Source organism: Sorex fumeus, unplaced genomic scaffold, assembly GCF_029834395.1.
Source record: "Sorex fumeus unplaced genomic scaffold, SorFum_2.1 ptg000006l, whole genome shotgun sequence".
In the NCBI taxonomy this organism is placed as follows: domain Eukaryota; kingdom Metazoa; phylum Chordata; class Mammalia; order Eulipotyphla; family Soricidae; genus Sorex; species Sorex fumeus.
The window spans coordinates 47,874,536-47,899,024 of NW_026606063.1; the positions used below are offsets into that span (position 1 = coordinate 47,874,536).

The 24,489-nt window shown below is 42.8% G+C and overlaps 1 protein-coding gene across 1 annotated transcript in view; it reads left to right on the forward strand.

The window, feature by feature from the left end:
• Positions 1–24,489, forward strand: part of WDPCP (WD repeat containing planar cell polarity effector) — a 377,262-nt gene that overhangs the window by 313,212 nt on the left and 39,561 nt on the right. Inside the window, exon 15 of the mRNA XM_056127073.1 lies at positions 17,878–18,040. Coding sequence (XP_055983048.1) covers positions 17,878–18,040 — 163 coding nt within the window. The remainder of the gene's footprint in view (positions 1–17,877; positions 18,041–24,489) is intronic.

The window sequence follows — 24,489 nt, forward strand, 5'->3', positions numbered from 1 at the left end:
TGTGAAAGGCAAACGCCCTACCCACTGTGCTATCGCTCCAGCCCCACCACCATCCTTGAAACTGGATGACACTACAACAACCATGTGGGGTACAACCATGTGGAGTACGTATGAAATACATAACTGTGGGTTTTTTATTATTCTGTCCTGAAGGGGGAGTGGACAGGTGAGATTCAAGTTACCTTTCCTTAAGCAGTTTCACTATAGATAGGTAAAATGCATTCCAGGGACAGTGCCAGGTGGGGAACTGATTTGTGCTTGGGCACCTGTGAAACAGTTATTTAGTTGTCTTAAGAAAAACTAATGTAGACACAACCCTGTCATGAAGTAAAGGTAAAACCTCTACTAACTTGGAGAAGGCAGCTGGAATGGAGAAGGGATCACTAAGAAAACGATGGTTTGAGGAACTGGTCAGGATGGGACATGTGTGCAGAAAGTAGATAAAGGACCAAACATGATAACCTCTCAGTGTTTGTATTGCAAACCATAATGCCCAAAAGTAGAGAAAGAGTATGGGGAATATTGTCTGCCATGGAGGCAGATGGAAGGTGGTAAAGGGGGGTATACCGGGGATATTGGTGGTGGGGAATGTGCACTGGTGGAGGGATGGGTGTTTGATCATTGTGTGATTGTAACCCAAACATGAAAGCTTGTAACTATCTCACAGTGACTCGATAAATTTTTTTTAAAAAACCTCTTTTAACTTGATATTCAGTATGGATACAGATTGGAAATGCCTTTTCATGGGTGACAGTATGAACTATGATCATCCTGACAATATTACTGGGAGATTTTATCTGGTCATTCTCAGAATGGCAGCAGACACTAGAGAGGACACTGCGTATACAAACTTGAGGATATAAGGGAACTGTAAGAAAATATGGAGGTATGGGAATGGTCTGGATTCTGGAGCCTATAAATGTTTAAAACTTGAAAAAAAAGAAAAATACTTTTTACACAAAACCCCAAACTTAGGAGAAACTGTTGAAGAATTGGACATAGAAACCACAGTAATATGGAAAACTTAAAAGCAAAGAATTGAAGGTTGGAGAGATAGTACAAGAGTAAAGGCACTTGTTTTGATGCTTCTGACCAGCCCATTTTGATCACTGGTACCACAGAGAGTTCCTGAGTACCACCAGGAGTGATCCCTGAACACAGAGATAGAAGTAAGGCACTGAATATCCTTCCCACTGTTGTTGTATTGCTGTTGCTGATACTATATCTACAGGTTACTCTTGTGGTATGCTAGAGGTTGTACTTGTATCCCTGAGGACCACAACATCAGTCCTCACAATTGCACTAAATGATGTGGGGTGGTGTGGGGGATCTAACTTGAGACCTCATGCATGCAAGTTCGGCACTCTAACAAAGTGACATGTCTAGGCCCCATGTTAAACTGTTTTTAATTATAAAATTGGATTCATTCTTTATAATTCATAATTATAACAGAATACTCGTATGTTCCAGGGATTTGGATATGTATATCATAGGGTACCCATTTTGCTGTATTATTCTTTTTTTTCTTTTTTTTTCTTTAATTTATTTATTTATTGAATCACTGTGGGAAAGGTTACAAAGCTTTCAGGTTTAGGTCTCAGTCATGCAAATATCAAACACATTTCCCTTTACCAATACTTATTTTTTACCATGAAAAACCCCAATAAGACCCCACCCCCCACCCCTCCCAGTCCCTGTGAGGCAGATGAATTCTAGTTAACACTCTATCTGCTTTGATTAGATTCATTGTTTCATTAAAAGATTCACCACTATTATTTAGAGTTCCCCCCCCCAAATCAGACATGCTGAAAAAGCATTGTGAAGTGATTTGCTTTCTACAGCTGGGTTCAAGAATTAAATGTTGGTTTTGGATTTCTGCTATTTTACTTATTGACCCTGAAAGTATTTCTACTGAAAGTCAGATAGTTAAGAAATTGGTTTCTGTGCTCTGGAATCGTGGCCGTGCTGGAGAGCCGCTCGTGGGGGGCAACTGGTGGCCTCGGTAGGGCGTGAAGGACGGACTGAAACGCCCCCCTTCCCATGAGGTTTTAGTCGCCCCCACACCCCCGGCTCATACCTGCTGTCCACAAGGCTCCCATGCGGCCGCCATTCTTCTTTCCAGAGAAGAGAGGGCGAATGGGGCAACACCCTTTCCCCTCCGGGCAGACATGATGGCCTGGATTAACGCATAGTCCGTTCACTTTTCTGCTCCAAGCTGCCGGGTTCTGCATTAAGTCCTTGTGCTTCTGGGGCCATGGCTGTGCTGGAGAGCCGCTCGCGGGGGACAAATGGTGACCTCGGTAGGGCATGAAGGATGGACCTGAACGCCCCCCTTCCCATGAGGTTTTAGTCACTCCCACACCCCCGACTCATACCTGCTGTCCACAAGGCTCCCGTGTGGCCGCCATCTTTCTTTCCAGAGGGAGGCGGGCGGAAGGGAGCAACACCCTTTCCCCTCCGGGCAGACATGATGGCCTGGATTAACGCATAGTCCTTTCACTTTTCTGCTCCAAGCTGCTAGGTTCTGCATTAAGTCCTTGTGCTTCTGGGGCTATGGCCGTGCTGGAGAGCCGCTCGTGGGGGGCAACTGGTGACCTCGGTAGGGCGTGAAGGACGGACCGGAACGCCCCCCTTCCCATGAGGTTTTAGTCTCCCCCACACCCCCGGCTCATACCTACTGTCCACAAGGCTCCACTTGCAGCCGCCATCTTTCTTTCCAGAGAGGAGAGGGCGAATGGGGCAACACCCTTTCCCCTCCGGGCAGACATGATGGCCTGGATTAACGCATAGTCCGTTCACTTTTCTGCTCCAAGCTGCCGGGTTCTGCATTAAGTCCTTGTGCTTCTGGGGCTGTGGCCATGCTGGAGAGCCGCTCATGGGGGGCAACTGGTGACCTCGGTAGGGCGTGAAGGATGGACCGGAACGCCCCCCTTCCCATGAGGTTTTAGTCACTCCCACACCCCCGACTCATACCTGCTGTCCACAAGGCTCCCGTGTGGCCGCCATCTTTCTTTCCAGAGGGAGGCGGGCGGAAGGGAGCAACACCCTTTCCCCTCCGGGCAGACATGATGGCCTGGATTAACGCATAGTCCTTTCACTTTTCTGCTCCAAGCTGCTAGGTTCTGCATTAAGTCCTTGTGCTTCTGGGGCTATGGCCGTGCTGGAGAGCCGCTCGTGGGGGGCAACTGGTGACCTCGGTAGGGCGTGAAGGACGGACCGGAACGCCCCCCTTCCCATGAGGTTTTAGTCTCCCCCACACCCCCGGCTCATACCTACTGTCCACAAGGCTCCACTTGCAGCCGCCATCTTTCTTTCCAGAGAGGAGAGGGCGAATGGGGCAACACCCTTTCCCCTCCGGGCAGACATGATGGCCTGGATTAACGCATAGTCCGTTCACTTTTCTGCTCCAAGCTGCCGGGTTCTGCATTAAGTCCTTGTGCTTCTGGGGCTGTGGCCATGCTGGAGAGCCGCTCATGGGGGGCAACTGGTGACCTCGGTAGGGCGTGAAGGATGGACCGGAACGCCCCCCTTCCCATGAGGTTTTAGTCACTCCCACACCCCCGACTCATACCTGCTGTCCACAAGGCTCCCGTGTGGCCGCCATCTTTCTTTCCAGAGGGAGGAGGGCGGAAGGGAGCAACACCCTTTCCCCTCCGGGCAGACATGATGGCCTGGATTAACGCATAGTCCTTTCACTTTTCTGCTCCAAGCTGCTAGGTTCTGCATTAAGTCCTTGTGCTTCTGGGGCTATGGCCGTGCTGGAGAGCCGCTCGTGGGGGGCAACTGGTGACCTCGGTAGGGCGTGAAGGACGGACCGGAACGCCCCCCTTCCCATGAGGTTTTAGTCGCCCCCACACCCCCGGCTCATACCTACTGTCCACAAGGCTCCACTTGCAGCCGCCATCTTTCTTTCCAGAGAGGAGAGGGCGAATGGGGCAACACCCTTTCCCCTCCGGGCAGACATGATGGCCTGGATTAACGCATAGTCCGTTCACTTTTCTGCTCCAAGCTGCCGGGTTCTGCATTAAGTCCTTGTGCTTCTGGGGCCATGGCTGTGCTGGAGAGCCGCTCGCGGGGGACAAATGGTGACCTCGGTAGGGCATGAAGGATGGACCGGAACGCCCCCCTTCCCATGAGGTTTTAGTCGCCCTCACACCCCTGGCTCATACCTGCTGTCCACAAGGCTCCACTTGTGGCCGCCATCTTTCTTTCCAGAGAGGAGAGGGCGAATGGGGCAACACCCTTTCCCCTCCGGGCAGACATGATGGCCTGGATTAACGCATAGTCTGTTCACTTTTCTGCTCCAAGCTGCCGGGTTCTGCATTAAGTCCTTGTGCTTCTGGGGCCATGGCTGTGCTGGAGAGCCGCTCGTGGGGGGCAACTGGTGACCTCGGTAGGGCATGAAGGACGGACCGGAACGCCCCCCTTCCCATGAGGTTTTAGTCACCCCCACACCCCCGGTTCATACCTGCTGTCCACAAGGCTCCCATGCGGCCGCCATCCTTCTTTCCAGAGAAGAGAGGGCGAATGGGGCAACACTCTTTCCCCTCCGGGCAGACATGATGGCCTGGATTAATGCATAGTCCATTCACTTTTCTGCTCCAAGCTGCTGGGTTCTGCATTAAGTCATTGTGCTTCTGGGGCTGTGGCCGTGCTGGAGAGCCGCTCGTGGGGGGCACCTGGTGACCTTGGTAGGGCATGAAGGACGGACCGGAAAGCCCCCCTTCCCATGAGGTTTTAGTCGCCCCCACACCCCCGGCTCATACTTGTTATCCACAAGGTTCCCATGCAGCCGCCATCTTTCTTTCCAGAGAGGAGAGGGCGAATGGGGCAACACCCTTTCCCCTCCGGGCAGACATGATGGCCTGGATTAACGCATAGTCCGTTCACTTTTCTGCTCCAAGCTGCCGGGTTCTGCATTAAGTCCTTGTGCTTCTGGGGCCGTGGCTGTGCTGGAGAGCCGCTGTATTATTCTTTAGAGAGTTTTCCCTATTTCTGACTTATACTAAATATCATTCATGTTTTCTTATACTTTTTTGTTCTATATTTAAGTCATTCCTCCTACAGTTTTAGTATAAAGCTTAATTCAGTTTTATAATATGATCACTTGACGTCCCATTAATCATCGATTTGCTTGAGCAGGCGCCAGTAATGTCTCCATTTGTCCCTGTTACGTGCTAGAGTAGCCCAATGGCGTCTGTTCATTCTAGGAACACGAAGAGTCTCAAACCAATCGTGCAGGGTCTTGACGAAGAAGCTGACCATCTGGTAGGTGGGTGGCCAGGCGGTCTTTTGACGTCCCATGGAATCCAGTCGGTAACAGCTCTAGTCCAGCAGTCGTCTCCAAATCTCATTACGTGTCCAGCCCATCTGATTTTCGACGCCTTGGCAAACGAGATAGCATCCCTGATTCTTGACCATCGATGGAGGTCGGAACTCTGGATTCTTTCTCTCATTTGAATGAAACGTGATACTCCAAGCATAGCTCTTTTGATTCCTCTTTGGGAGACCCGAATAGCGTTCTCATCCTGTTTTCATAGGGCCCAGGTCTGTGAGGCATATATTAATGCAGGAAGAACAGTGGAATCGAAGAGATGTGCCAGGAGCCGGAGGTTCTTCATCCTCTTAGCTATTTCTTCGACTCTCTTGAAGGCATTCCAAGCCGTTCTCTTCCTCCTGCGCAACTCAGGTGCCAGGTCATTTGTCATGTTGATTTCTCGACCTAGGTACACATAACTGTTGCATTCGGAGATGTTTGTCCTGTTGAGAGTGAATGGAACATCAGGAACGAGACCGTTTCTCATAAACATTGTCTTTGTGAGATTCAGCTCAAGTCCGACCTTTCCACACTCATGGTCGAAGTTGGCCAGCATTTGTGCTGCAAGGCTAATGTGTGGTGTTATTAGAACGATGTCATCAGCAAAGCTGAGGTGGTGTAGTTGCCTACCGTCTATCTTCACTCCCATTCCTTCTCATTCCAGTCGTCGCATGACGTTCTCAAGGGTGCCACTGAAGAGTTTCGGTGAAATGGTATCACCCTGCTGAACCCCTCTCTTGACATGGATGATCACTTCCTTGAGGAATGGTGAGATCCTGGTAGTAAATCCGTAATACAGCTCACAGAGGATCCTAATGTATTGAGTTTGAATGCCCTCATTGGCTAGGGCTTAGATGACTGTTTCAGTCTCAACAGAATCAAAGGCCTTCTTTAAATCAATGAATGTTAGACAGAGCAGCATCTTGAACTCCCGAGAAACCTCAGTGAGCTTGCTTATCGTGTGGATATGGTCGATAGTGCTGAATCCTTTGCGGAACCCAGCTTGCTCATATGGTTGCCCTTCATCTAGTGTTCTGCCAATCCTATTCAGGATGACTCGAGTGAACAGCTTGTTGATGACAGACAATAGGCAGATCAGGCGATAGTTGCCAATGTTGTGTTTGTCTCCCTTGTACAGTAGTACTGTCCTGCTGGTTTTCCATTGGGACAGAACCTTGCATTCAGACAGATAGCGCGTGAAGACCCGAGCCAGCGTATTGATGAGTACTGATGGCAGGTTCTTCAGGTGTTCAGGTCTGACCTTGTCTGGGCCAGGTGCTGTTCATTTCTTTACCAATGAAATGGTGTGTCGGATTTCCGAAAGGAGAACGTTGGAAATGACATATCCATCCTGCGGAATTTGGTATGTGGGCAGGTGTATGTGGCTATCAAAGAGATCTGAGTAGAAGTCATGGATAATCTTCTCCATTGCCCTTCTGGAAGATGTGATAGATCCATCAGGATGTCGGAGGGCAGTCGTCTTGGCCTTGTAGATGATGGACAGGCGGGCTTTACTAATGCTTTTCCTGGCTTCTGCCACATCTACCAGCGCTGCTGCTATTCCCTCTTTGAGGTCTTCCTTTATTGCATTTCTGCACTGCTTTGCGAGCTCGGACGTTTGCTTGCGGTTGCCTGAGCAATCTATGCATTGAATCTTTAAGAAAGTAACCAAATACAGTTTTAAATTTTATAATTTAAAAAAGTTTAACATAGGCATATATATATATATATATATATATATATATATATATAACAGAAGTAGCCCTGAGCATCACTGGGTATGGCAATAAAAATTTTAAAAACAATAAATAATATAATTGAAGAAAAAATACTTTATACCGGAAGTCAAATTGACAATATCATTCTCTTAATTTTAATGGAAAAAACAAAAACTTTATCCCATATTTATCATAGGAAGGAACTAAAAAGTCTAAGTGCATCCCTAATGCACATATTGTAATTGATATTTATCATGTTAGAAATCACAACTCTTTGACAAAAAGCCACCTTTTATGTTAGTTTATATGAGATGTCTAAGATGATCTTGGAACATTTTTTCAGAGCAGGAAACAGAAGTAGTGATAGCGTTATGTAGAAAGGATGTAAGAACTAACTAAAACAGACTCATTTCCTAAAATATGGTATAATTTATGTAACAGTAAGGATAATGATTATAGCAAATAAAAACATCAAATTAGAGACATTCAGATGTCAGTTAAAATTCTACCATCTTGCAAACTCAGACGGATCCACAGAGTAGGAATTAATCATCACTGCCTGTTAACTTCACAGAGATAACAAAAAAGCATGTACGTTTTGATGAAAGGATATTACTAATATGAAGAAGTCTTAATCTCATGTGCCTCCAAATAATAAACCAGTGTCTAATCAAACATTAATACTCATTCAAAGGAAAATAAATAACAGGAGACAGAATAGCATGTTAAATGACAAAAATATTCAGCCAACAACTCAGATTGTGGTAAACTCAATAAGACAAATGATACAGTTTTAACAATTAAATTACAACATGAATGGATATTAAGAAATATATACATTGAATCTTTAAGAAAGTAGCCAAATACAGTTTTCAAATTATAAGCCATGTTGAAACACAAAAACTTTTAAAAATTGTGTGTGTGTGTGTGTGTGTGTGTGTGTGTGTGTGTGTGTAATAACTAGATAACTAGGGGGAGATACTGATGAAGTATTTGAGTAGATTGTTTTTGGAAGCATGTGATAGTAGAATTTTGTTAATTATCATATATATCTTAGGAGGTACATTATTTTAAAAACTTACTAAGTTGTATTTAGTGGGTATTGAAGGACAAACAGGAAATAAGATTGGCCACAGACTGCTAATTACTGAAGGTGATTAAAGGAAAACTTGCTAAGGGTTCATTACTGTCCTTTCTTGTTTCAAGCATTTTGAAATTTCCGTAATAAAATGCATGGCACTTTGTAGGCTAAATTTCAACATAGAGAATTTCTAGGTCAAAAATGAGTACAGGTAACTTAGTTTTACACATATTGAAAAATTTCCCTTAGAAAGTATTTGATGAGTCAGAAAGAGAGGGACAGACATAGAATAACTACACTCATTTGTGGAATATAAAAATAATATGAGACTGATACCCAAGGACAGTAGACACAAGGGCCAAGAATATTGCTCCATGGTTGGAAACCTGCCTCATGAGCTGGGGGAGAAGGCAGCTGGAATAGAGAAGGGATTACTAAGCCAATGATGGTTGAAGGAATCATTCAGGATGGGAGATGTGTGCCAAAAGTGGATAAAGGACCAAACGTGATAGCCTCTCAGTATCTGTATTGCAAACCATAATGCCCAAAAGTAGAGAGAGTATGAGGGAAATAGTCTGCAATAAAGGCAGGGGGAGGGGGGATACTGGGGACATCGGTGATAGAAAATGTGCACTGATGGAGGGATGGGTCTTCAATCATTGCATGACTGAAACTCAAACATGAAATCTTTGTAACTATCTCGGTGATTTGATTTTTTTTTAAAAAAGTATTTTATATCATTACCTGGTCAACAATATACAAGTTACCCTCACAGAAATCTGAATAGTTAACTGACCTGCCAAAGATCACATTGAATAAAACAAAAAAAGATCCATAATCAATCATTCCCCTTTGAAGCCTCAGTAGGCTCACCCACATCCCACAGATGCTGCCATGCAAACCATGAAAACATTCCAACTTTACTGCTTCAGAAATACTCTATGCAGAGACACCAAGCTGACCAAAATTCCAAGTATACAATTTTTATGTACTGAAAAATCTGAGTTCTTCTCAGGGTAGGTGTTGGCAGCCTCCCTCAGGCCCACCCCGCACCCCTGTACTGCTGGAAGCCCCAGCAGCCACACCTACCTCCCACAGTCATGGTCCGGTAAGCAACAGCCTACCTTTACAGCTTCACAACTGTTCTCAGGAAAGATGCAAGCTAGATGAAGCAACTGAAATTTATAATACCTGTTCTCAGATCCTGGAGCACATGGCCACATATGTGATCACACAACACCTCCAAATTTCACAATACCGGCAGACCAGTAGGAGCATACCAAATTAGATGGGAAAATTAAACTCAGTAAACAAAAGAAATAACACAGAAGGCTCAACTAGCAACAAACAGCTTAGGAATCCCTCAGTGACTTAATGAGGCGGGGGAAGGCATAAAACTTAACAACTTTCTCGGGGCTGGAGTGATAGCCCAGCGGGTAGGGCGTTTGCCTTGCACACAACCGACCAGGGTTCCCAGCATCCCATATGGTCCCCTGAGCACCGCCAGGAGTAAGTCCTGAGTGCATGAGCCAGGAGTAACCTCTGTGCATCGCAGGGTGTGACCCAAAAACCAAAAACAAACAAAAAAAATACTGAATACCCGAAATAGCTGTATTATGAACTTTGTAAGTCATGCTGTTTAAATAAAGTTAATTTTTTAAAAAAAACTTAACAACTTTCACAAATTTTCTTTTACTGAAGTATTTTTTTTTCAGTAATTCCATTAGTCATTTTGTTATACAAGCAATAAAAAAAAATAAAATATTTTGTGCCTGTTAAGGATGTGGGTAGAAAACTGGGGACAATGATGGAGGAAAGGTCCTGATGGTGCTTGGGGAACCTTATGGAATGCCGGGGATGGAACACAGGTCATCTATGTGCAAGGCAAACACCCTACTGGCTGTATCATCACTTCGGCCCCTGGGCAACTTAGGCATGTTTTCCCACTAGTGCATTTATATTTTTCTAATTTAAAAAAGTGCTTTCTTGGTTTGTTTTTATTCTTGTTCTTGGGTCACAACCAGTGATGTTCAGGGTATATATTTCTGGCTCTGCAGTCAGAAATTGCTCCTGGCTTATATGCTCAGGGGACCATATGGGATGCCAGGAATAAGACCCTGGTCTGCCATGTGCAAGGCAAATGCCCTACCCACTGTACTGTTGCCTCTGCCCCACTAGATTATGACTTTCATTAGAATGATAACTCTACTTTACAATGCCAGAGAGGGGCTCGAGGGGTCTGAGCAATAGTACAGTGGTTAGGGCATTTGCCTTGTACTCAGCTGACTGAGGTTTGATCCCTGGCATTCTGTATGGCCCTCTAATCACCACCAGGAGTAATTCCGGAGTGCAGAGCCAGGAGTAACCCCTGAGCATTGCCAGGTTTGAGCCGGCCCTGGCAAGCTCCCCGTGATGTATTCGATATGCCAGACACAGTAACAACAAAAGAAATAGATAAATAATTAAATAAAATAAAATGCTAGAACCTAAAGGGATTTGTGCTTGAACAATGTATGACTGAAACTCAATCATGAATGACTTTGTAATTTTGTATTCACCGTTATTCAATCCAATTGTGTAGAATCTCATAATATTAACCTTACAAGATAGGTTGTCTGTCTTTACCACTTACAACTTTTTGTCTCTTCTTTCCTGACATTATTACATTTGATAAGTTGTTGATATTTATTGAGCATGTTAACACTTCCCTCTATAATCATCTTAGTCTCTTACATTTTCTCAATTCCAAAAGACAGAAAAATAATATTTTCCTTACAAACAGCATTGAAAATAATGCAGCTAGAATTAGAAGAAAAAAAATAAACTTAGAGGCAGAAAATTTCTATATTTCTAAAGTTCCCAATAATTCTGGGACATATATTTAATAATATAATGATATTTATCACATTTATAATTTACTACCAGATTTTTCTCTTAGTCTATTGTCCTTACAATTAAGTAGAAGTCATTAAATAAAAATAGCAAAATCATATCATAGGAGCATGACAAGTGTCACTCTTCCATGTAACTGTCAAGATTTTGAAAAAAAAAAAACCTTGACATGTCTTGTACTCTTTGTAAATAAGAGTACACTTTATAAAGTACATATAATTGGTCTAATAAAGCCCAAAGGTCTAGGGCCATGGCTCAAAGAATTGTAACATATGCATGGTATGTTAAAGGTATCAAAGTTTTTTCTGGGAAACTCATCGACCCCTGAGCAGTGTAGTCTTGGTGGTCTGCAAAAAACACCAGAGTGGCCCCCAGAAGCGCCAGACCCTATCACAGCCGGAGCACTTGACAACCAGGCCTGTACTGACAGGCTGAGTATGCCAGGTTCTCCAGGCCACCCCTTCCACACACGCTCCCCGAAACTCATTAGATGTGGCCCCCTATTTTAAAAGAAAGAAAACTAAACAATTACTAACGAAGATTTTTAATAACATTTGATTTTTTTAAAAAAATGTTTTTAAAAGAAAAAATCATGTACTGTCAGGTTGGAGCATCACTAGACCCCCTGAGTACCATGGGGTGTGGTTCCTATAAAAAGAAAAATAAATCACTTTACATATAAAGTATCCAACTTATAGATTAAGGGATATATGCAAATGATCAATTTCAATATTTTTGTTGACATCATTTGCTCTCTTAGTTTATTTTTTTAAGTTAGACACCTGGCTGAAATTGCAACTCAATTTAATTCAGTATGGATATATACATATACATATGTTATATGTGCACCTATATGTAAATATAATTAAATTCTAAGAATAAACCTTATTTTAAAAAGTACACCAAAGGGTCCAGGAGCTTACTCGATGACATAAAAGCACCTCCTTTACAGGCATGATGCCATGAATTTGATCCCTGGTGTCACATACAAACACCAAGCACAGACCTGGAGGCTCTACTGTTTGTGATTTGAAACAAAGCATGCTACCTCCAGTGCACCAAGTGTGCAAACACTATGGCTACGAATATATCCCTCATGAACATATTTGTGAGCACCACAGCAAGCACCAGACCAAAAGTATGCAGCACCCCAATGAGCACTGTGGCTGAATATAACTAGAGGTGTGATCAACAAATGTAAAACACCACAGCACACCACAGCTAGGCATGTATGAGACCTTCCCCAACCCAGACAGGGCAACAACAACAAAGAGGAGTAAATTAAAAATGCATAAATAAAAAACATACTAAACCTCTTACAGGAATATGCATGGGATAACCTAAATTCATTTTTAAAAATCAGTAATATATTTATTTATGTTTGTCTTATATAGTGTAGAATTCTTCTTATCAGTTCCTACTGGGTCTGTGTCCTTTTTACTTGAAAGGCTTTAATATTATAATTACTCTGCAAATATCAGAATTTCTATATACCATGCAATGTACACAGGAGATGCTGTCAAATGGCTTATCTTGTGCTTATCAGCTTGTTTATTTTTATGCATAGAAAATCTGTCCCCTTTTTTTAACAAGAGTAGCTGCTACTTTGTAAATATTTTAATGGCTTCTGTTAAGTAGAGCTGTCGGTTTAACAAATAATATTACAAAAGATTTTCATTCTTCCATATGATTGCACATCTTGAAATGTGTCTTACCCTGGAAACCCTTTGGAGATTTTAGACCGGAAAGGATATCATCTTTGAAGACACAAAGCTAACAAAAGAATAGATAGATTTCAAGAATAATGTATAACATCACGAGGGAAATAGTGCCATTTGTTTTAGAAGACAAATGTGTAACAGCAGTAAATTCTCACAGCTTCCATTTCTTCTTTTACTTCAAGCATTTTGTTAAAATGGAACAGCTCTGGCTTTGGAGCCAGACACCCTCAGTATGAGCCTCAAATTTTGTTTTGCCACTAATAGATATTAGTTTAGAGAAAGCTAGTTAGCCTCTTTGAACCTCAGTTTCTACTTCTACAAATGAGATAATGATGCTATCTAACAGAATTATTACAAGAATTAAGGGTTATATATGTAAAGGACTACATCAAGAAAACTAGCACTGTTGCACTGTCCTCCCATTGTTCATCGATTTGCTCTAGCAGGCACCAGAAACGTCTCACAACAAATTGTGAGACTTGTTACTGTGTTTGACATACCGAATGCGTCTCAGGGAGCTTGCCAGGCTTTGCCGTATGGGTGAGATGCTCTCAGTAGCTTGCTGGGCTCTCCGAGAGGGGTAGAAGAATCGAACCCAGGTCTGCCACATGTAAGGCAAACACCCTACCTGCTGTGCTATCGCTCCAGTCTATCCTGAACATGGACCAAAGAATCAAGAAAAGTAGGAATTATTATTCTGTGTTGTCTACTTGGCAACCAGGAGACTCCCAATCATCCTTCAGTCTTCATCCTTTACATTTTTCTTCACATTTATCGTTTCCCCACTTATTTTTTTTTGTCTACTTCATGGACTTCAAAATGAGAAAATATTTGGAGATGATCTTAATTTATCACTTTTACAGGTGAGGAAATAGAAGCTCTCAGAGATGAAATGACATGTTAAAGATCATAGAAGCAGAGATTAGAACCCTATCACTAGATTTTTTTCACTCCTTTCCATTTTCTGTAAAATAGAATTGATAGAGACAATTGCATCTGGGGTCTGAAGGAACATGTGTAAGAGAGAAAAAATATTCAAGAAAATTAAAAGGAAAGGGGGGGGAGGAATGGGGGAGCTTTCTTTTTTTCCCCCTAGAGCAGCAAACCTTTTTATAAAGGTTGGAATAGAAAAACTTTTAGACTTTTTTAGGTCTTATGGTCTCTACCTATCCCAGTGATTTAACTCTGACATGATAGTAGCCACAGACAGTATGTGGAAAAAATGAGCTTCATTTCGTTCTAATAAAATTGCATTTAAACACTGAAATTTGAATTTCACGTAATTTTTAAAGTCACAAAATATGTTTTTAACCATTTAAAAATGTAAAAACCATTCTTTTTTAAATTTTTATTAGTGAAACACAATGAGATACAGTTGTAGAGTTACAAATTTTTGTGCTTGGGTTTCAATTATACAATGATCAAGTACCCATACCTCCACCCGTGCTCATTTTCCACCACCACAGATCCCAGTATCCCTCCTACTCCCCATAACCCCCGTCTAACCCTGCCTCTGTAGCAGGGCATTTCCTTTTGTTCTCTCTCTCTCCTTTTGGGGGCTGTGGCTTGCAAAAGAGGCATTGAGTGGCAATCATGTTCAGTCTATAGTCTACTTTCAGCATGCTTCTCCCATCTTGGGCAGATTCTCCTAACACCCTTTATTTGGTGCTCCCTTCTCTATCTGAGCTGCCTTTTCCCCTAGCATGTGTGGCTGTCCTGCAAGCCATGGAGTAAACCTCCTGGTACTTATCTCAGCTATTCTTGGGTATTAGTCTCCTATTTTGTTACTTTATGTTCCCATATGAATGCAATCTTTCTATGTCTGTCCCTCTCTTTCTGACTCATTTTGCTTAACATGAAACTTTCCATGTAGTACCACTTGTATGTAAATTTCATGACTTCATCTTTTCTAACAGCAATATAGTATTCCATTGTGTAGATATACCAAAGTTTCTTTAACCAGTCATCTGTTGGGCACTCAGGTTTTTTCCAGATCTGGCTATTGTAAACAGTGCTGCAATGAACAAACAAGTGCAGATGTCATTTCGACTATACTTTTTTGCCTCTCTGGGATATATTCCCAGTAGTGATATTGCTGGGTAAAATGGGAGCTCAATTTCTAATTTTTGGAGAATCGTCCACACTGATAAAAACCATTCTTATATCAGATCATCCAAAGCAGCTTGAGAAATATATTTGACCTACAGACTATAGTTTGATGACCCTAAAATAAATTTGAATGTCTGTAGGAATTAAAATCTGAAAATAACCAGAGCAGATACTTATCGTTGGTGTTATAGAAAAGTAGGGTTTGCTCCATGACATTGAAGCTAATGGTATCTTCAAAGATGCCACGCCACTGGCCGAGCAAGTGAAAACAGAGATAGATAAATGGGACTATCTTAAACTAAGAAGCTTCTGCACCTCCAAAGAAACAGTGACCAAAATACAAAGACAGTCTACAGAATGGGAAAGGATATTCACCGAATACACATCTGACAAGGGGTTGATATCCAGGATATACAAAATACTGGTTAAACTCCACAAGAAGAAAACATCCAACCCCATCCAAAAATGGGGCAATGAAATGAACAGAAACTTTCTCAAAGAAGAAATCCGAATGGCAAAAAAGCACATGAGAAAATGCTCTACATCATTAATCATCAGGGAGATGCAGATCAAAACCACAATGAGATACCATCTCACACCTCAGAGACTGGCCCACATTCAAAAGAACAAAAGCAACCGATGCTGGCGTGGATGTGGCGAGAAAGGGACACTCCTTCACTGTTGGTGGGAATGTCCACTGGTTCAGCCCTTCTGGAAAACAGTATGGACGATTCTCAAAAAATTAGAAATTGAGCTCCCATTTGACCCAGCAATACCACTCCTGGGAATATATCCCAGAGAGGCAAAAATGTGTAGTCGAAGTGACATCTGCACTTGTTTGTTCATTGCAGCACTCTTTACAATAGCCAGAAACTGGAAGAAACCTGAATGCCCAAGAACAGATGACTGGTTAAAGAAACTTTGGTACATCTACACAATGGAGTACTATGTAGCTCTTAGAAAAGATGAAGTCATGAAATTTACATACAAGTGGTACAATATGGAAAGTATCATGCTAAGCGAAATGAGTCAGAAAGAGAGGGATAGACATAGAAAGATTGCATTCATCTGGGGGATATAAAGTAACAAAGTATGAGATTAATACCCAAGAATAGCTGAGATCAGCACCAGGAGGATTACTCCATAACTTAGAGGCCAGCCGGGTATCCTAGAGGAAAGGGCAGTTCAGATAGAGAAGGGAGCACCCAAATAAAGGATGTTTGGGGATCCTCCCAGGAGGGGAGATGCATGTCGAAAGTAGACTATGGACTGAACATGTTTGCCACTCAATGCCTCTTTTGCAGACCACAACACCCAAAAGGAGAGAGAGAACACAGGGGATCGCCCTGCCACAGAGACGGGGGGATGGGGGGATGGGGGTGGGAGGGATATTATCCATGGTGGTGGAAAATGGGCACTGGTGGAGGGATGGGTATCTGATCATTGTATAATTGAAACCAAAGCACAAAAAATTGTAAATCTACAACTTTAAAAAAAATAAAATAAAATAAAGGGAAAAAAAAAGAATAAAATGATGTCGCAACAAAGTATGAGCTATTGCGGCCGCGCGGTTTTGAATTTCTGCTATTTTACTTATTGACCCTGGAAGAATTTCTATTAAAAGTTAGATAGTAAAAAAAAAAAAGAAAGAAAAGTAGGGTTTGATGGGGAATTAGTGTTCTTACAGTTTTGTTTCAGCAAATCACTGCTTTTAAGACTTAGAAGTCAATCCAAGATATATATTGCACTGGTAGAAGTTTGAAAGAAAAAAAATCATACAACAGTTGAGGGCTAGAGTGATAGTATGGTGAATAAGGCATTTGCCTTTCACCCAGCTGACGCAGGTTCTATCACCGACATTCCATATGGTTCCCCAAGCACTGCCAGGAGTAATTCCTGAGTTTTGAGCCAGGAGTAATCCCTTAGCTTTGCTGGCTATGACCCAAAAAAACAAAACAAACAAACAAACAAAGCATGCAACCCAGCAAAAAATGGGAAGAAGAAATGAACAGAAGCTTCCTCAATAAGAAATGTAAATGTGAGAAAGACACATTAAAGAGTGCTCTACATAACTAATTGTCATGGAGATGCAAATCAAAACAGTGAGATATCATTTCATACTACAGAGATTAGCAAACATGAAGGGAAAAAACACAACAACCAATGCTGGCATGGATGAGGGCAGAAAAGGACTCTGATCTTTCTGGAAAACAGTATGGACCTTCTCAAAAAAAACTAGAAATTGAGCTTCCATACAACACAGCAATACTGCCCTTGGAATACCCTAGGGGCCCAAAAACAATACAGAAAAGTTATAAAAGGCAGGGAAAGTGCAGACCTCCTAGTTCTCAGGGGCTACCTACTCCTGGCTCAGAGCTTAGCGGACCTGGCATACCAGGGCTCCTTTATGCAAAGCATGTGTTCTAGCCTGGCATGCTATCTTTGGATCCAAAACTTCTCATTTTTAGGAAGCAATAAATATGGAATATTATATTTAATTCCTTGAGTTTTGAATGTTAATAAACAATTGAATTAGTTTTTAAATACTGTAGGTCAGGAGCTGGAGAGACAGTACAGTTATTGGTAGGGTGCTAACCTTGCTACCAGCTGACCCGGGGTAAATCCACTCTGAGTGGGAAAAATAAATGAATTTGTTTGTGGCATGAAGGGCATACTTGGCAGTGTTCAATGGCTACTTTTAGCTCAATGCTCTGGGGTTACTCCTGGCAGTTCTGGAGGTATCACCCAATCAATGGATGGAACTGAGGCCTCCTACATGCAAAGCGCGTGCTCTAGCCTGTGAAGCTATCTCTCTAGTCCCTATCGATGAATTCTGGAAATCTGGACTCAAAAAAATATTCATTCTCCAATTATCCATTTGTTGAGCTCTTGGGTGAAAGAAATCATTGAACATTGTGACTACAAGATTTCTACTCTATACTATAAGCTGACAAATTAGGGGGGAAATCCATTGGAATGTTAAAGTTTTCCTGAAGAAACTGTATTTACATTTGATTCATATCAATCATTTTACAACAGAGCTCCTGGGGCCCCTGGACAGAGTGGATAAGTTAAATGAAGCTTTTGTTGGCCTATCCCTAGTACCTCAAAGCAAAGATGCATTTCCAGATAACCTCCCTCATTTTGGTTCAATTCACAAAGATACTAATCAACCAAAAATAATGAATGTCTCTTCTAACAGGTAAGAAATATTGAACTGTACCTCATGATGTCTCACTAATAAGAATTTTAAAAAAGAAAAAAAGAAAAAAAAGAAATATTGAACTGAGGCAGTCTTCTGCCCCCACGCCTGGCTGTTCCTCGCCGGGGCTCGTTGGAGGGGAGCGGGTTGAGCTTTCCTCCCCGCTCTGACCAGGGCTCCAGCAGCCGAAGACATCCAGGACCAGCCACCACCATGCTGAGACCACTCTCCGCACACATGAAGGTACTGGCAGAGGGACAAAGCCACGCGGGTTCTGGGGCCGAGATCTCCCAGCCTACTCGGATTGGAGTCGAGCATCGTCCACCCAGATCCTCCAAATTCCAGTAGGCGGGGGTCACACCCACCACCTGGCCCCCTGGCGCCGTGTAATCCCATCAACGGCCAAGACTCAGAGACTATAAAATCCAGCTCCCGGACAAGAACAGTGCAGTCTTCTGTCCCCGCGTCTGGCTGTTCCTCCCCGGGGTCTGTTGGAGGGGAGCGGGTTGAGCTTTCCTCCCCGCCCCGACCAGGGCTCCAGCAGCCGAAGACCTCCAGGACCAGCCACCACCATGCTGAGACCACTCTCCGCACACATGAAGGTACTGGCAGAGGGACAAATCCACGCGGGTTCCGGGGCCGAGATCTCCCAGCCTACTCGGACTGGAGTCGAGCATCCTCCACCCAGATCCTCCAAATTCCAGTAGGCGGGGGTCACACCCACCACCTGGCCCCCTGGCGCCGTGTAATCCCATCAACGGCCAAGACTCAGAGACTATAAAATCCAGCTCCCGGAACCGCGCGACATCTTATCAGGACATCTTTTTATGACATCTTATTATCTCATTCCTACTTTGGACAAACTTGCAGGCTATCGAATGTAGCCTGCCCACAGGGCAGAGTCTGGCAAACTCCCCGTGGTGTACCAAATATGCCAAATACCAGTAACAATGATGGGTCTCATTCTCCTAAAGAGCCTTGAATATAATCTCAGGGTTAGGATGAAAGAGACGTTACTGGGGCCTGCTTGAGGCAATCGACGAATAACAGGATGATGAAATGAAATGAAAAATTGAACTGAGAAAAGTACTTCATTTAAAAAAGTTTAGTATTTTAATATTCTTTATTTAAATGTAAATTAATAGTAAGCAAGACCACTGCAATCAGCTACCTCCGAAAATTGTGTATTTTTCTCATCGCTAGGTCTTTACAGTAGTTTGGCCAAGAAAGAGCAGTCATGGTGAAGGGAGTAATTATTTAGTTTTAGTTTAGTTACTGTGATTATAATCCTATAGCAAAGTTTCAGCTTTACAATGTTCTAATTCCAAACTCGCCACCAGTGTCAGCCAATTGGTCCCCATTAGGGACAAATGTCTCAAGGTCCCCTCCCACCCCATCCCAATTCCTTAGCAATTGTTTTAAATTGTTTTAAAATCTTTCATGCAATTCTCAAGAACACACTAGTGGAGGAAAATCTACTTTCGCATTAACATTGGCATTCTCAGCACTGTAATCCAGAAACAAAGGTTTGCCATTATTTTAATATCTTTCATTCCTTGTCTTCTTTTACATACCACAGATGAGTGATACTATCTAGTATTTGTCTTAAAAAGAATTATTGGTTTATGAGGGTTTTTTTGAGGGGAGTCCTAAAGGAGGGGTATTGCAACCACATCTAGCTATATTCAGGGACTACTCTTGGCTCTATGCTCAGGGATAACATTCATTCTGGTGATACTTATGGGACTGGGAACCATGTGGTACTAGAGACTGAACCAGGGTTGGCCTCAAGCAGGGGAAGTGCCTGAATCCTTATCCCACTTATTAGAAAAAATTGAATGTAAATAGAAGACATTAAAAGGGTGTTAAGGAAAGGTAAAGGTAAAGGTAAAGGCCCTCCCGTTGATCGTCGATTTGCTCGAGCGGGCCCAGTAACGTCTCCATTGGAGACTTTGTTGTTACTGTGTCTGGCATATCGAATACTCTCGGTAGCTTGCCGGGCTCTCCGAGAGGGGCGGAGGAATCGAACTCGGGATGGCCATGTTGGCCGCTGGTAAGGTGAACGCCCTACCACTGTGCTATCGCTCCAGCCCAGAGCTAAATATCCAAATAAGACCAGAGAGTCAACAAGACCCAAATATTAATAACCAAATTTAAAAGGTGCCTGTCAGTAGAAAACAATAACTTGTTTTGTTTTGTTTTATTTTTTTATCAGTGAAACACCATGAGGTACAGTTATAGACTTACAGATTTTTGTGCTTGGGTTTCAGTTATACAATGATTGAGTACCCATCCCTCCGCCAGTGCCCATTCCCCACCTCCAATGCTCCTGGAATCCCTCCCACACTTGCACCCCCCCCCCATCCCACCCACCCCTGTGGCAGGGCATTTCGTTTTGTTTTCTCTCTCCTTTTGGGTGCTGTGGTTTGCAAAAGAGGCATTGAGTGGCAATCATGTTTGGTCTGTAGTCTACTTTCAGCATGCATCTCTCATCCTGGGAGGATCCTTTATTTGGTACTCCCTTCTCTATCTAAGCTGCCTTCTCCCCCAGCACGTGCAGCTGGCCTCCAAACCATGGAGTGAACCTCCTGGTAATTATCTTGTCTATTCTTGAGTGTTAGTCTCCCAATTTGTTACTTTATATTCCCCAGATGAATGCAATCTCTCTATGTCTGTCCCTCTCTTTCTGACTCATTTCACTTAGCATGATACTTTCCATGTAGTACAACTTGTATGTAAATTTCATGACTTCATCTTTTCTAACAGCTGCATATTACTCCATTCTGTAGATGTACCAAAGTTTCTTGAACCAGTCATCTGTTCTCGAGCACTCAGGTTTTTTCCAGATTTTGGCTATTGTGAATAGTGCAGCAATGAACATAGAAGTGCAGATGTCATTTCAACTGTACTTTTTTGCCTCTCTGGGATATCTTCCCAGGAGTAGTATTGCTGGGTCAAATGGTGCTCAATGTCTAATTTTTTGAGAATTTTCCATACTGTTTTCCAAAAGGGCTGAACCAGTCCACATTCCCACCAGCATGAAGGAGAGTCCCTTTCTCGCCACATCCACGCCAACACCGGTTGCTTTTGTTCTTTTGGATGTGGGCCAGTCTCTGTGGTGTGAGATGATATCTCATTGTTGTTTTGATCTGCATCTCCCTGATGATTAATGATGTAGAGCATTTTCTCATGTGCCTTTTAGCCATTCAGATTTCTTTGGAAAAGTTTCTGTTCATTTCATCACCCCATTTTTTGATGGTGTTAGTGAAATGAGGATCCTCCCAGGATGAGAGATGCATGCTGAAAGTAGACTATAGACTGAACATGATTGCCACTCAGAGCCTCTTTTGCAAACCACAGCACCCAAAAGGAGAGAGAGAACAAAAGGGAATGCCTTGCCACAAGGGTGGAGGGGTGTGATGGGGGGAGGGGGGAAATGGGAGGCATGCTGGGAGCACTGGAGGTGGGGAATGGGCACTGGTGGATAGATGGGTACTCAATCATTGTATAACTGAAACCCAAGCACAAAAAATTGTAAGTCTACACTGTACCTCATGGTGTTTCACAATAAAAATTTTTTTAAAAAGAAAATATCTGTGTGGCCATGAGCCTTATCATGTGGCTGCTAGAAGTACAAAAAGGAAAGGAAATGCTCTCTAGATCTTCCAGAACATCTTCCAGAACATAACATAAAATGTTAAAGCCATGATATTTGTAGTAATTTGTTACAGCAGTAAGAGAAAACTAAAAGTGTTAGGTTATGGTTCAACAATTTTTTGAGGACTACATTCAGTGGTACTGGGAGAATAGCAACTCCCTGAACTGCTTTGGGATGATGCAGTGCTAGGGATTGGACCTGGGGCTCCAGCAGTCATATTCATGTATTCCAGCCCTTTGAACTACCTCTCTGTCCACGTGCTCTTCATTTTAAATACTCCCCATTGAATGATGTGGCTGTCTTAATTGGAAAAGCAGGAGAAATTTTAGTTAAGATCAGTTTTTTATACTCCACCATCTGAATGCTAGGGCTCAAGGATAAATCAGTTATGGGCATTTAGCTACAAAAGACAACGTTTTAATTTTTCTTTTAGTGGACAAAGTAAAATTAATAATAAACAAGGTGGGGAATTGTCAGTGGGAGTTCTGAGTTGTCTCAGTCTCTAGAAGAAAAGAGAGACAGAGATAAGATAGGAGCATATCTCACTGTCTAAGCTATCTGTCAGCTTTTGATTACTGTTGTCACTATACTATCTAATCAGCACTGGTGACAAAATGAGCACTAAATATTCACTTCACATAACTAATGAATAAATAATAAAATAATGAATTTTATAAAACGTATTCTTTTTGGGGGGGTCACACCTGGTGATGCACAGTGGTTACTCCTGGCTCTGCACTCAGAAATTACTCCTGGCAGTACTCAGGGGACCATATGGGATGCTGGGAATCGAACCCAGGTTGGCCACATGCAAAGCAAATGCCCTACCCGCTGTGCTATTACTCCAGCTCCTATAAAACATATTCTTAATTTTAAGTCTTTTTCATTAAGTATATTCTTTATGCACGGCAAATACAAGCTACCCGTGATGTATTCGATATGCCAACACAGTAACAACAAGTCTCACAATGGAGACCTTACTGGGCCCGCTCGAGCCAATCGATGAACAACGGGAGGACAGTGACAGTATTCTTTATATGCTTACATGGACTGGCTATCGAGAGTATCCTGCCCACATGGCAGAGTCTGGCAAGCTCCCCATAGCATATTTGATATGCCAAAACCCAGTAACAAGGATGGGTTTCATTCCCCTGACCCTGAAAGAGCCTCCAATGTGGCACTTGCTAAAATATCAGGGCTAGGATGAATGGAGACGTTACTGGTACCTGCTCAAGGAAATCGATGAACAACGGAATGACAGTGATACAGGGATATGCTTACATATCACTGAACAAAAACTGAATTTCTGGGTGACCTGTGGCAAAATCACTGTCACTGTCACTGTTCTCCCGTTGTTCATCGATTTTCTTGAGCAGGCCCAGTAACGTTGTGAGACTTGTTACTGTGTTTGGCATATCGAACACATCACGGGTAGCTTTCCAGGCTTTCCCGTGCATGCGAGATACTCTCGGTAGCTTGCCGGGCTCTCCGAGACGGACGGAGGAATTGAACTCTGGTCAGCCATGTTGGCTGCGTGCAAGGCAGATACCCTACCCGCTGTGCTATCGCTCCAGCCCATGGCAAAATTAGGAAACATAATTAGTTTTAATATAATGCAAAAACCACCTGAAGACTGGTTTGCAATAAACTATATAGCTTCTGGGTTTTATTAACTAGCATATAAACTATATGAGTACAGATGCTTATCTTTTCTCCTTTTTTCCTACTTTATTTAGACACCATGGTTTACAAAGTTGCTCATGATGTATTTGTTATGGTATCCATATTCCAACACCAATCTCACCACCACTGTGCCCTTCCCTCCACCATTATCTCCTTTATCCCAATAATCCGTAAGTCTGCCCCTGTAGCAAGCCCACAATAATTTATATTGCTTGGAGTCTCTAAATGGCTAATGGAATTATCAAAAAATACTTCAGTAAAAGAAAATTTGTGAAAACTGATATATCTCACCAGGGAAACACTAAGTCCTTGTCTGAGGACTAAACTGTTGTTGCTAGTTGATACTTTTGTTTTATATTCTTCTTCTGTCTGGTGTGCTCCTACTGGGATGTTAGCATTGTAGAATTTGGTGATATAGCTCCAGAAAATCTAGAGTATTTAACTGGGCAGTAAGCTTACATGGTAATGGTGGTGAACTGTGGGTGTGACTGCTCTGCCTTCTGGAAGTACAGGAGAGGCATGGAGGTTCCATCTACACTGGACTCCAAGAACATCAGGATTTTTCAGCCCCCCAAAACTTGGTATACTTGAAATTTTCAATTTTCAGCAGTTTGGTCTGACTGTGGAGCTCAGTCGTGAGGTGGTGGCAGCTGTTGGGATGTGAGTTTAGTGCTGGGGCTTCTCCTCTCCAGAGATCTCCCCAGAGTTCTCAGCTGGAGACCAGTATGTTGGAGAAATTTTTGTGGCTAGTTGATCTCTCATTTTAAGTTTACTCGTAAGTCTCTGGAGCAGGGCTGATAGATTAGCTTACATGGCAGAGGTAGTGGAATGTGGGTGTGGCTGTGGGTGTGATTCTGAAAGTATGGGGAAATGGGGTCTTTTTTCTTATTGACTCTAAGTACTAGAGAACTTCCCATAGATGTTTTGCAAATGATAAAATGAAATGCTATCCTATTAGAATTTATTAAATTGGGATTAGGTAGCTCATTGGACTTGTTGGATTCCCTGCTGGCACTGTTCCCGAGCCACCTAACAGGTGCCACCCTGTTGAGCAAACCTTTGGAGATTCTCCTTGAGGAGAGAGGGCTTCATAGATACCACTCCAGAG